This window comes from Typha latifolia, chromosome 8 (genome assembly GCF_019914945.1).
Source record: "Typha latifolia isolate L0001 chromosome 8, TyphaL0001v2, whole genome shotgun sequence".
In the NCBI taxonomy this organism is placed as follows: Eukaryota; Viridiplantae; Streptophyta; class Magnoliopsida; order Poales; family Typhaceae; genus Typha; species Typha latifolia.
Genome location: NC_133093.1, coordinates 1,096,610 through 1,110,128, shown reverse-complemented (window position 1 = coordinate 1,110,128; position 13,519 = coordinate 1,096,610). Strand labels below are relative to the sequence as shown.

Below are 13,519 nucleotides of genomic sequence, written 5' to 3'. Positions count from 1 at the left end.
TCTAATCCTATCCCTAATACGTCATCAAACTATTAGACGACAACCATTAATCTCAAACGTTCCTGTTATTAAACAGGGGAGAAGAAGATACAAAGGATGTCGAGGTCGTGGTCGACTTCTTCGCCATCGGATACGACGCCCCTCCTCTACCGGATCCGGTCATCCGCCGTCGTCGAGATGACATCCACCGCCGCCGCCAATGCCTTCTCCGCCGTTCCCCGCACCGTCTTCCTCGGCGTCGACGTCGGGACTGGAAGCGCACGGGCAGGCTCGTTTCCCGTCCTCTTCGTCTAGTCCAATCTTTTTTTAATTCGATTTATAGCTCCAATCTATCTACCGACAGTGGATTGGGATACCTATTTGCTATCGAAATTTATTGATTCATCTAGTCGAGTTCTTGATTACTGAGCATATTTCGAGTGATAGGAATTCTTGATTTCAGGTCTCTTTGATGAGAAGGGTAAGCTGTTAGGCTCTGCCAGTAGCCCCATACAGATTTGGAAGGAAAGAGATTGTGTTGAGGTTGTGAAATCATTAGAACTTCCTCTTTTATACTTCATTTAGTTACGAAGAAGGCAAAAGCATAACATTTCTTTCTAAGTTGTCTACCTTTCGTGATTAGCAATCATCAACAGATATTTGGCATGCGATATGCGCAGCCGTGAAAGCAGCATGTTCATTAGCAAACGTTGCTCCTGAGGAAGTAGTTGGTTTGGGATTTGCAGCTACTTGCTCCCTTGGTTTGTGACCTTATTCTGTTTGTTCCTTTCTGTTTTTTTTTTTGTGTGGTCAAAGGTGGTTTTTGAAACCTTGGGAGGCTTTTGAGGAACTATGGTATTGTCTGCAGTCGCTGTCGATGCAGATGGATCTCCTGTTTCAGTTTCATGGAGCAGTGATGCGAGAAGAAATATTATAGTTTGGATGGATCACAGGGCTGTCGAACAGGCTGAGCGAATCAATTCTCGCAATTCACCAGTATTGCAATATTGTGGTGGGGGTGTCTCTCCTGAAATGCAAGCCCCTAAGGTAGTCCATATACTCTGAATGTGCATACTATCTACAAATCGATGCTTCTGCATACATTTTTTTCTTCATTTTTCTTGCTGTTATTATTTGTTTTTAGTGCAATAGCAGGATTTGAATATAAACATCGCCAACCTCCTAAATTATGTTTTCTTTTTTATTGTTTCTGATGTTAACTATAGATAAAAAAGAATTCACCTCAGTTTATAGTTACTATTGCCTTCTTAGATAAACATAAATCAAACACATATCAAGTTAATACTAAATTAACACGACAGCATTAATATCTTAGATGTGAGAAATATTTTATTTTGATGATCATTTGGTGAGCAGCGCTGCAACACATTCTTCTCAACACCTTCCAATGAATGGCGCCTTCCATTATATGGTATTTACTTAATTTTAGCAAAGAGCTGAAGGCTGATAGAGTATTCACACATTTCATGTTGATGCGAATAGTTGAACAACTGACATACAGGATTGTATGAATTTTGCAGCGAAGAAGGGTGAGATGAATGCATTTTGTGTAGTTCAATTATGCTGATTCGTTTCTATTTCTAAAGTTAATGCCTTTGATTTTAGAAGGAAAAAAATGCTGGTTCTTCCACTTCTCACAAAACTTATTGCATCTGATGTGCAATTCAATCATCTGTAATGTGAACCTTGAACTTGATAGGAGTACTGAAACAAAAGACTGGAAATAAGGTTGTTTTATTTCGAGATTTATACAAAGAAGCAGTCTTATAGACATTCAGTAAGATCTGTGCTTTCAAGAATAAAGTTGATGTTGTATAGCTATGACAGACATATACTAGAATGTCTCTCATTTTTGTACCTTATTGTTCAAGAATTCCTCACCCTACTTCTGGATCCCCTACGGTGCCTTTGCTAATAAGCCTTCTTGTTTGTTAGAAATTTTCTCTTTCATGTTCAAGTCTGTCTTCCAAGTTACTGTTTATAAATGAAGACAAGATCCAATCTGAAAAAATTGTGTGTGTGTGTTGGGGGGGCAGTTGTCAATTTGTAATATGAAATTATGAATTATGAATCAAAATTATTTGTATTCTATAGGTGAACCCTCAAACTTAAAATGTGACAAGACGAGTAGTGTAAAGAATGAACAAGATGAAGAACCAATGAACTAAAGGCTAAAGAACTTAAGTCCCTTTTGTGTGCCCTTTCTTTACACACATAGATTACTCTCAAATTTTATGACACTCTAACAAGAAATCTAATTCCAATTCTTCAACCACCTGATGCTTAGAAAGAAAAAGAACATCACTTGTATCCTGAGTCTCATAATAAATTACATGCAAATCAATCACTGAAATCTGTGTTTAAAGTTTAAACATCCAAAAGTTGTTCTTTGTCAAGCACAACAAAGTGATAATATGTAGGAGACAAACATTCCAAATTCTGGTGTTAACAGTCCTTGTAAGTTATGGATTTTTTATTTCTGAAAAGTACTCTTAAAGTAGACAGTGGTCTTACCTTAACCTGGCAGGCCCTTTGGCACGAAACTGTAATGTAAAAAGGTTTCTCAAGGAGGAGATAACAAATAAGTAAAATGGTCTAACGTTAAGATAAGCATTTTATGGTATTCCTTCCTGACCGCCTCCATGAATAATAGTTAGAAAGCATGTTGTGCATCATGCTTTCAGTTCTTTTATTTTCACAAAAAATGCTGAAAGTTCTCTCAGAAGTAAAGACTGAAAGTTGTTCATAGTTGTTCGTTCTTTGTCATCTTTATATTGCTTGATGGTTGAAATTTCATTTAATATTTTTCTGTTTTCAAGCTATTATGGGTTAAAGAGAACCTGCCAGAGTCTTGGTCAATGGTGTTTAGGTGGATGGATTTAAGCGATTGGTTAGCATACAGGTGATAATTTTCATTGTTCTTTTACTTGATTTCCGTATATAGTTTATCCTGATCTGTTGTATGTGCACTTCCATAGAGCGACAGGAGATGATACAAGGAGCTTATGTACAACAGTCTGCAAGTGGACATACCTTGGGCATGCACATATGGAACTGGCTAGGGAGGTAGATTCCCGTGACATGGAAGCATGTGGATGGGATGATGTATTTTGGGAAGAAGTAGGTTTGGAAGACCTTGTGGAAGGGAATCATGCAAAAATTGGTATATGATTTACTATAGCTTGGTTCTGATAAGGTGACAATTAGTCATTTTCTTTGGTGGCACGATATTAAGTTTTCCTTTAGCTGTTTAGTGACCACTTGTGCATTTCAAACTTATAAAATACTGCTTGAATGATGGACATTGGAAGAAAAGAAAATAACAAAGAAACTAAGAATGATTGACACACTAAGATTTGGAAAGGACCATAAATAATTGTCTAAATTAAAAAGGCAATATGTATTAGTTCCCTAAATTGCATTAGAGCATCTCCAAGGGAGGTAGAGCCAAGAGTCAGGTGCACTTCAATGCATTGGGCTCTAAATTTATTATTTAATTAATATAATATATATATATTATATTTTAAATCACTTAATAAGTCCTCTTAATGTTATTATTTTTTAATAAAAAATATATGGTTAGAAAACTCTCATCGATATCTTTATTATAAGACTAATATTCAATAGTTTTAGAAATAATTTTAAATTACTATTTTTTTAATTAAACACATCGAAATTCAAGGTTCCAAAAATCGGTATCGGGATCGGGATCGGCCGTCCGGAAAAACGATACGTATCGGCCGTATCGGATCGGACTATTTTAATTAAATAAAATTCTAAATATTATTAAAAATGTTGAGAAATTTCTAAAAATTTAGAAAAAATTATAAGAAAATAAGAAATAATAATTACTTACATATAAAGCCTAAAAAATAAAAATCTCTCTTCCTCCCTCTCTTCTTTCCTATCCCTCTAACTGTTAGTCTGAAATATTCATTCTCTCCTATACTTTTTTTTCCTATCTTTCTCTCTCTCTCTCTCTCTTACTTTTTTTTTTTTAATCTTTCCCTTTCCCTCACTCTCTCTTCAATTTTCTCTCTCTCTCACCCTCTTTTTTTTTAATCTCTCTCTCTCTCTCTCTGACAGTTGCTGCAGCTGTCACAGCAGCTGACCGATCCCACTCGGGATCGGCTGAAACTAGAATCCTTGTCGAAATTATATTACACGAAATAAAAATAAAAAATTTAAAATAACTTAAATAATTTAATATTAGACTCATTCTAAAGATCTTGATGAGACCTTTCCAATGGTACTATTTTTATTAGAAATTGATTAGCAAAACTAATTATATATTCAGTTTAATTAATTAGATTATTTAATAAAGGATACAGACAAAATTTAAAATTTTGGATTAAGCTTTTGTAGGGCAAAATTAAAATTTTTAAAAGTTAAATAGTATTGGAGTTGGGCTCCAAATTTGGAGCTTCACTGTAGCTGGCTCCATTTGAAGCCCGGTTGGAGCTCCACCGGGCTCCAAATTTGAAGTTTTGGAGCCCGGTTAGAGATGCTCTTAATCAGTTATTCTTTTTATGATACTAAGACAAGTCTTACAAGGTACGGCATAGTTAAATGCTGAGCTGATGCATTATTTAAACAAATAGTACTAATTTTCTCATTGCTAATATTCATCTGCCACTTTGCCGTCTTACGATCCTCCACAAGAAAGTTTGCTAAACTTTCATGTTCATTATCTTACCATTTATCTTACTATAGCTGTTATTTGTAATGCTGTAGATGGATAAGTCATATGCTTAAGTTTGTTTTTCTTCTTTTGTTTGGGTCGCAGTTAAGCATCACAGTATTCTCGTCATTCAATTGGACTATTTGATCCAGTTGGCATTGGGCAAACCTATTTCCTGCAATTACACTTTAGTTTCATAGGAAAATATTAGAAAATTGAAAAGCAAAGTCAAATACTGCTAAATCTATGAGCACATTGCTAGACATATCTTTTGCAGGTCAACTCTTGCAAATAAGTTTCATTCAGACACATGATTATCCTTTTCCAGTCAAAAAGAAAGATCACCAGAAGTCTATTAATTATGTAAAGATTCTTTAAGTTTGAACAGAGGACCCAATAATCTAGTTAGTGAAAGATAAATCTTGAGTATCAAGAGCTAAGACAGTTTTAAGAGTTACTGTTTGATCTCTATGATCGTAGTTGAAAAGGCTTTACTGTCATATGCCCCTCTTCATTGAGGATTTCTCTTGTTGTGGAAAGAGTACAGAAAAACATAGCTATGTGTGTTCAGTAGTTATTGTGAAGGTAGGTTGTCTATTCTTTATATAGATGTGACTGGTTCCATTTAGAAGCATAGCTGATGGCACCAATGGTTTCTGATCACTTGATGTCAAGTCTTTTGTGAATCAAAGTTGGTAAAAGTCTTGCCTAATAGATTGAAACTCTTTTATGAGATACAGCTTGCATTTAACATTTTTACGTCTTACCTAGAGTTTGATTCATATATTGTTGCAGTACTGTGAAATAAATTGACAATAGATTGTTTAGTAAATTTTTGTTAGTGACCACCATTGTCATGTCAGAATATTTGACAGTGGAAGGGCTTTCGTGATATTGCTTTCCTCGTTGTTTATAACTTTTAGCTTGCTTTATTCAAATCTCTATGAACTAATTACTTGATATAAATATTCAAACAGGACGAAGTGTTGCTTTTCCTGGCCATCCGTTGGGTTCTGGTTTGACACCTGCTGCTGCAAAGGCAAGAAACTTAGTAGTTATTGTTAAATTGATTGAAGATTCCACCTCCTCGAGGTTGAATGCTAGGGGAGACCATATATTGCACTTATAAAATAGGCCAGCTGTATTTAGTTTTTCTTACACGGTGGCTATATGTATATTGTATTATCTGCTTATTTCCTTTTGATAAATATTTTTTCTTTTAATCTCAGGAACTGGGTCTATTAGCTGGGACTCCTGTAGGAACTTCACTTATTGATGCTCATGCTGGTGGCATTGGAGTTATGGAAAGTGTACCTTTATCAGAGTCTAAAACTGATGGTGTGTGTACTTACCGGTGATGCTTCATGTACATAAAATTGATAGCATCATAAATTGTTCTGGATAGGTATGTTTTAATGGAGAGAGTGTTGATTCTTCCAGTGACTGATGAAGATGCAATGTGCCATCGGATGGTCTTAGTTTGTGGAACATCTACTTGTCACATGGCTATCTCAAAGAACAAACTGTTTATCCCAGGTGTCTGGGGACCATTCTGGTCTGGTACAGCTTTGACTCTGAATGACCTGCTTCTGCTCTTGATAACCTGATATCCTATTTACCAATTCTGTTGCCTTTATCCTTTATTGCTTGCTTTCTTTTCTATTTATTTCCCTTGCTTTTTGTGGCTCTGGTTCGTATAGACTGATATTCAACTGTTGACCAAATTATATTTGGTATTTACTTTTTCTTGATTGCATTTTTAGCAATGGTACCTGAATATTGGCTCACGGAAGGTGGACAAAGCGCAACCGGCGCCCTTTTAGATTATATTGTTGAAAACCACGTTGCTGCTCCTCTTCTTGCTAACCGTGCTGCTTCTCAAAGTGAGTCATATTTGTACCTGCAGAGGTGTGTCAATATAAGCTGAAATATCATCAGTTGGTCAAAATTTCTTTTACATGTAGTGATGTAGGCACAGCTTTTGCTAGTCATTACTAAATCATATTAAGAAACTTGTAAGTTGTGACTATTCTTTCTTTCTAAATTTGTTTAGGTTCATCCATATACGAGTTGTTGAACAAAATATTGGAGTCAATTTTGCATGACAGAAATGCTGCATTTCTTTCTGCCTTGACTGAAGATGTACATGTCCTCCCGGACTTCCATGGAAACAGGTGCAAAAGATATTCTTCATTAATGTGCATGTGTTGTTAGCATCTTTATCGCCATTTGAGTTATCTGTTTTATGCCAGAATGGCTTTTCAATCAGTAATTGTTTCACCTCATATAACTCTGATTCGTGTGGTTTTATTGTTTTCCCTTCTACACTGTAATTTGGCTATGTTATGTTAACATATGTATGCCTAAAAGATACTTTTCCCCCTAGTTATTCAAGTGATCTCAATTTCTCTTGACAGTGTAGTTCATGTTGAACTGGTATTGTTTCTTGTTAAATGGTTTATGTTTGGGTCAGTAGACCTGATTTGCTGGTTGGTTAGAGCAAGCTTAGGTCTCTTCCTAGTTACTAGTGTTTGACCTGACTTGAAGCTGTGACCAGACGACCAAATCTGCTGCTACCTCTGTTATTCAAGGTTCAAGGACAGGGTCCTCTCACCATTCCTTAGCAATCATATGTTTCAAGTTTAATAAGAAATACAAATGTGCACTGCTAGTGTTGTTGCTGCTTTAGTACTTGATACTAGTGTTCTGTGCCTTCCTAAATATAGATTTTCTTTGTTCAAGTCAATACATTGTTGCTTGATTTTAATGAAATCATCCACTGTGATGCGGTAGATCACCGGTAGCTGATCCAAAATCCAAAGGAATGGTCTGCGGTTTGACGCTTGATTCGAGTGAGAAACATCTCGCATTGCTTTACCTAGCAACAATTCAGGGCATTGCATATGGCACACGCCACATCGTGGAGCATTGCAATTCTCATGGGCACAAGGTACTGATTTATTGTTTGTTCATGTACACTGATGGACATCTTTCTACATGGTTTATACATTGTTGGAGCCGAACAACATTATATACATAAATATGTGATAGTCTGATGATACACTATGATGTGTGGAACTGAATTCCAAGTTCAATGATGAAACTTGTGTTAATTAGATGCCTAGCTAGATCAGTCTGATGAGACACTTTGGTTGCACTTATCCAAGAAATATAGTCTGTAAACTTTTACATATTTTGTTACACATATTACCACTATCTTAAAATTTTGTTCTTGGAAAAAGATTGTCTAAATTATAGCACTTCAAATTATTCGACAAAACTCTTGCAATATCATGTGGATTGACCCCATCCTACCTTGCAAATTTTATATTTGTTTGCTTCAACTGCAGATTGACACACTTCTGGCATGCGGTGGACTTGCGAAGAACTCAGTGTATATTCAGGAACATGCAGATATTATTGGCAAGTCTCTCTCTCTCTCTCTCCCCCCTATATATATAACCCCTATATATATATAAATACACGGTTTGTCTTTTTATATACAGGATGTCCAATTATTCTTCCTAGAGAAAACGAATCTGTGCTCTTAGGTGCAGCCATTTTAGGTGCTGTTGCTGCAAAGAGATATTCAGGCCTTCATGAAGCTATGAAAGCATTAAATGCAGCAGGGCAGGCATGTGTTATTTACTTACAACTGTTCCTTTCACTATAACTAGTAAATTCATTATACATCCCTGAACATCTGCTTAGGTTGATAATTAATCACTTCTTTTGAAGTTTCCTAACACCAATGATCTTAGGGGTAAGATGAAATTTTTTTGAAGCATGATTTTCTGCTGTGAGGTTTTGCAGGTTGTCCATCCATCGAAAGACCCAAGGGTGAAGAAGTATCACGACGCAAAATACCAGATTTTTAGGTCACTCTACGAGCAACAACTCTCTTACCGGTCAATAATGACGCAAGCGTTGGAGTAACACTTTGTTAGATTTCCATGGCCTCTTCCTGGGAGCTTTCATGACCTCAGATAGCCTAAGGTTACCAGTTGCCATATTTATGTACAGCTAAATTTTGATATTACGTTGAAGATAACAACTTTGCTGTTACTGGCTTCACTTTCCCATGGATCTCGCTCTAATGTGTGTTATTATTGTCCCAGTTATGTATCCAAATTGGATTTAAAGCATTCAAAGGGAAAATAAGAAGAAAAACATATATTTCTTTAGCATTTGCTGGCAGTTTCGATCCCATTCTTCACGGTTGCTCATGTTCATCATACTCGAGTTCGATCAATGATATTATTACATCTTATCAGGTAACTATGCTTTAAGCAGTGCTATTGGTCTTTTCTAGTGAATTTCTAAATAGTACTGATACTATTATACATATAATAAGGATAAGAAATATAATTTATTAGAACAGCTAGGGGGCTATTTGTAGAAAAACTCTTAAAATTTAGGAAAATTGATCGAAAATAAAATGTTCTTTTTTGTCTTTATTATCATTTACATCCTACATATTTATCAATCGATAACCTCAAGATAAATTTAAGTACATATTCATCAATAGACAACCTCAAGATAAATTTAACTCGACGACAACCAACTGGATAAAAAATATTCAGTTATTCTTAAAAATAAAATATATAAAAACTAAAGTATCTTTCTTTCTTAGCCTTTTAGAATTAGTGCTTTGCCACCCTAGTCTTTTGGAGAAGATCTATGATGATTACTGCCAGAGAAAAATATCGTCAGAAAAGATTAATTATTGTTGTCAGATTTTGACGAGGAGACTAAGAATTTAGGGAGAGGAGAATAGGAGTTTAGGAAAGTGAGGTTTTGATATCTTGTGAGAGAAAGTGTTTTCAAAGAGATATTTAACATAGAAAGTTATAATATATATATATGATTACCTTCGGTCAAGAAAACTAACATTATAATATTTTTGAGGATTAAATTCATAACGTAGAGTCAATTGATAAATATTGATAAGATATGATGTAAATGATAATAAAAATAAAATATAAAAATATTTTAATCAATTTTTCTAAATTGAAATTTTGTAACTTAATGTGTTTAGTTTTTATATAAGATGCATATTTTTTTTAATAATAAAATACACATAATTTACGTAAAAATGCTTATAAAAACCTTCCTTATCTGCAGTTATCGTGGCAATTTAGTAATTATATTGAACATGCAGAGCTAGCTATTCGATCATTTGGATATATGTACGAAAATTATTCAAAATAATTTTTTTAGCTTTTAGACGTCCACGAACAGTCCTTCAATCCGTACTTACCCAACTCACCGTAACCGCTTCCTATTGAGGGTAGTCTTGTAATTGTAGGTCTCCACCGAGCTCTTGGTTTCCATTTCCCGCTCCCCATAACCTCCTCCAGTTCTACATCTCTCTCTCACTCTCACTCTCACTCTCGATCGAACTAACGAACGAAACCCTAGGCCAAGAAATGGCGAGAAAGCTCTCTTCTTCTTATTCTCCAATCCTTTGCATCTTCCTCCTCCTCTGCCTCATCGGAGCTGTTCCGCTCGAAGGTAATCAAATCTCTCTCTCGAATCTCTCTTCGTCAAGGTTCTTGATCCGTCCTCCATTTCTATCCAGGTACCTCGAGCTACGCCTCCTTCACCCTCGACGCCTCCCTCTTCCCGCCGGAATCCGACTACGACTACATCATAGTCGGCGGCGGCACTGCCGGGTGCCCCCTCGCCGCGACCCTTTCCGAGTCCCACCGCGTTCTCCTCCTCGAGCGGGGAGGCGCCCCGGAGGAGTTTCCGTCGCTCGCCACTCAGGAAGGATTCCTCCAAACTCTAGTATCCACTGAGTCCCCCGACTCCCCAGCGGAGGCCTTCGTCTCCGAGGACGGCGTCCCCAACGCGCGAGGCCGCGTGCTCGGCGGGAGCAGCGCGATCAACGCTGGATTCTACAGCCGCGCGCATCGGGGGTTCTTCAGCGGTGCTGTCACCCAATGGGACATGCCGTTGGTGAACCAGTCGTACGATTGGGTGGAGAGGGCAGTGGCGTTTAGGCCAGTGCTCAGAAGCTGGCAATCGGCGGTTAGGGATGGGCTGCTTGAGGCGAACGTGACGCCCTACAATGGATTCTCGGTTCACCACATCCCGGGGACAAAGATTGGGGCGACGACGTTTGATTCATCGGGAAGACGGCACAGCGCCGCCGATCTGCTCGCTTTTGCTCAGCCGGATCGGATCCATGTCGCTCTCCGGGCTACCGTAGATCGAGTCTTGTTTAATCTCATTCCTCCAGGTTCTGATCTCCTCTCTCTCTCTCTCTCTCTCTCTCTCTCTATCTAGACTAGGTCGATTTCTTGATGGTTTTCATGTTCAGTGATCTCGTATTGTGTTCTGATTTCGTGCTTTTTCTTTATTTGTTTCTTGACGATTTCGTGCTTTTTTTTTCGGTTTGCTGTAATTGTGACTGATATTTGGTTATTGGGTATTGGTATAAGAACTGTCAATCAAACACCTTGCATGCTTATTCTTTATAAATAAACGCATATCATTTAAAGTGGAAAAGTTGGTAAATATAAACTTTCTGTAGAATAATCGAAGATTTCTCTCCCTGTATGTTTCTTGATGATACTTGTATCGTGTTCTGTAAGGATAATGATAAATAATATTCTTCTTGCTTATTGGTGATTTCGTTATCTTGAATCTTCTAGGTACATACTATATGGTTCATTAGAGCAATCCGTCAAATATTTGCGTGCAGCGCTAGTTCTTTAGATATTTAGCTCTTGTTTCATCTTCTCTCCCTCTCTGATGGTTTGGTGTTCGTTATGTTTCTTGATGAATTTTACCTCGGAATCCGATATACACGAGTCATTCTAACAATCTAACAAACACTTTGCGTGCAACTTATTCTGTAGGCTTTCGGGTAATACGCCAATTTCAATTGTCTTATGCCACACTTCTCTCTTCACATTTTATACCATTTTAGTACGTCGAAATCTGAGATTTATGTGCGACACGTACGATATTCGATCTTCTTATTTATTTATTTATTTATTTATTTATTTTGAGAGGAATGTTCGATCTTTAGTTCTAACTCCGTCTAATATATATACTCGATTGGTGTTCTTTTATGTTTCTGGACTATTTTGTACGTTGAGTAATCTCTCAGATCACACATGCTGACATGCAGCTTACTGCTCATTAGAACATTCAATCAAACATCTTGCGTGTAATTTTTTCCTCTTTTAACTGCGGTTTCACGTAGCAGACTATCGCCGCGGGAGGCAACAGCAGAGCTCCGTGTCCGCCATCGGCGTCGTCTTCCGCGACCGTTTCGGCCGCCGCCACCACGCGATGACCCGTCCCGGCGGGGAGGTTCTGCTCTCCGCCGGCACCCTGGGCAGCCCACAGCTCCTCCTCCTCAGCGGCGTCGGCCCCGTCGCCTACCTCTCCTCGTGGGGCATCCCCGTTGCCGCCGACAACCCCCACGTGGGCCAGCACGTGTTCGACAACCCCCGCAACGGCATTTCCGTCATCCCCTCCGTCCCCCTTGAGCACTCCCTCATCCAGGTCGTCGGCATCCCCCCCGACGAGGACTCCTCCCCCTTCCTCGAGGCCGCTTCCAACGTCGTTCCCTTCTTCTCTCCTCCTCGCTCCGTCTTCCTCCACAGCCCCTCCTCCCCCCTCTACGTCACCGTCGCCACCCTCATGGAGAAGGTCCCCGGCCCGGCCTCGGTAGGCTCCCTACGCCTTTCCTCCCTCGACCCGCGGGACAACCCGATCGTCCGTTTCAACTACTTCTCCGACCGGCAGGACCTGGACCGGTGCGTGGCCGGGGTTCGGCGCATCGGCGAGGTGATGGAAGGGAGGTCGATGGAGGAGTTCCGATCGGCGGTGGGGTGGTGGAGGGGCGGGAGAAGGGAGTTCCGGTACGTGGGCCCGGCACTCCCGGCGAACACGTCGGGCGACGCGGCGGTGGCGGAGTTCTGCAGAAGGACGGTGGCCACGATCTGGCACTACCATGGGGGTTGCGTCGCGGGGAAGGTGGTCGACGGGGACTTCAGGGTGATCGGGGTGAGGGATCTGAGGGTGGTGGATGGGAGCACGTTCATGGTGTCGCCCGGAACCAACCCACAGGCCACCCTCATGATGATGGGCAGGTAAAAGGATTCTTCTTATATTTTTTTAAAATGTTTACTTGGAATTATAAGCGGTGATGACGATGATGATTTATTTATTTATTTTTTTGTTGTTGTTTTGGTGGATTAATTATGTAGGTATGTGGGGAAGAAGATGCTTGCAGAGAGAAGGAACAGGAGTCAGAGGAGAAGAGGGTTGCGTCCCCCACAACCATCTCTGTGAGATAGCAACGGCACTTCGACTGTAAATTCCACTCTGATTCTATCTTTACTTCTTGATAACATCTACACATGCCCGAGATTCATTGTTGCTTTCAAAGTCTAACTGCCCTTTGATTCTGTTTCTTTCTATACATGTACACATGCTCTGATTCAGTGGCCCAATGTTGGAGTGATGCCATACGTACATTACCCCCCTTAGATGAATGAAAGATAGGATTCTGTGCTAGTAAATCGACTTTTTGACTGTTACTTTGAAACTCTGGTTCCCCTTTTCTAAGTGGTAATTTGTACTTCTCTCTCTTAGTACTTTTTCCTTCTTCTATCGTATGTGAAATCTCTATCCTACTATCTCCTCCAGGCTCCAGCTTTCTCCCTATCTCTCCTCCGCTAGTGTTGTTGGCTAAGAGAAGAAGCCTTCGTCTCGGTGTCCTCCTCCTCCTCTTCACCTTTACTTATTTATTCGTGCATTGCCAGTGGAGTCTCAAAGGTGTTGGTTCTCAAGCACCGCCCTTTTTCCTACCTTGTC

The 13,519-nt window shown here is 39.2% G+C and overlaps 2 protein-coding genes across 3 annotated transcripts; both read left to right on the top strand.

Moving 5' to 3' along the window:
• Positions 1-20: 20 nt before the first annotated feature.
• LOC140794098 (uncharacterized) lies at positions 21-8,868 on the top strand. Of its 2 annotated transcripts, XM_073145961.1 has the most exons (15): positions 21-268; positions 443-522; positions 623-740; positions 848-1,026; positions 2,820-2,902; positions 2,979-3,163; positions 5,659-5,720; positions 5,911-6,019; positions 6,122-6,241; positions 6,445-6,564; positions 6,735-6,855; positions 7,475-7,631; positions 8,032-8,104; positions 8,188-8,315; positions 8,495-8,868. In XM_073145961.1, exons 1-15 carry the CDS (start codon positions 97-99, stop codon positions 8,615-8,617), a joined length of 1,830 nt encoding a protein of 609 aa, XP_073002062.1. In that variant the 5' UTR covers positions 21-96; the 3' UTR covers positions 8,618-8,868. The 2 variants fall into 2 exon arrangements, with proteins under 2 accessions (XP_073002062.1, XP_073002063.1); XM_073145962.1 differs by lacking the exon at positions 21-268 and having other exon boundaries at positions 457-522; positions 636-740.
• Positions 8,869-9,364: 496 nt separating this feature from the next.
• LOC140793681 ((R)-mandelonitrile lyase-like) lies at positions 9,365-12,994 on the top strand. The gene is made up of 4 exons (XM_073145327.1): positions 9,365-9,389; positions 10,263-10,925; positions 11,901-12,792; positions 12,910-12,994. Exons 1-4 carry the CDS (start codon positions 9,365-9,367, stop codon positions 12,992-12,994), a joined length of 1,665 nt encoding a protein of 554 aa, XP_073001428.1.
• Positions 12,995-13,519: the final 525 nt, after the last annotated feature.

Bases quoted from the DNA above. Each gene is read 5' to 3' on its own strand.
- LOC140794098 (XM_073145961.1), top strand. From the start codon at position 97: ATGTCGAGGTCGTGGTCGACTTCTTCGCCATCGGATACGACGCCCCTC. The intron at 1,027-2,819 runs GTAGTCCATATA...TCTGTTTTCAAG, and splicing joins CTGAAATGCAAGCCCCTAAG to CTATTATGGGTTAAAGAGAA. The intron at 6,242-6,444 runs GTACAGCTTTGA...TTGCATTTTTAG, and splicing joins CTGGGGACCATTCTGGTCTG to CAATGGTACCTGAATATTGG.
- LOC140793681 (XM_073145327.1), top strand. From the start codon at position 9,365: ATGATTACTGCCAGAGAAAAATATC. The intron at 9,390-10,262 runs GTCAGAAAAGAT...ATTTCTATCCAG, and splicing joins TACTGCCAGAGAAAAATATC to GTACCTCGAGCTACGCCTCC. The intron at 12,793-12,909 runs GTAAAAGGATTC...TTAATTATGTAG, and splicing joins ACCCTCATGATGATGGGCAG to GTATGTGGGGAAGAAGATGC.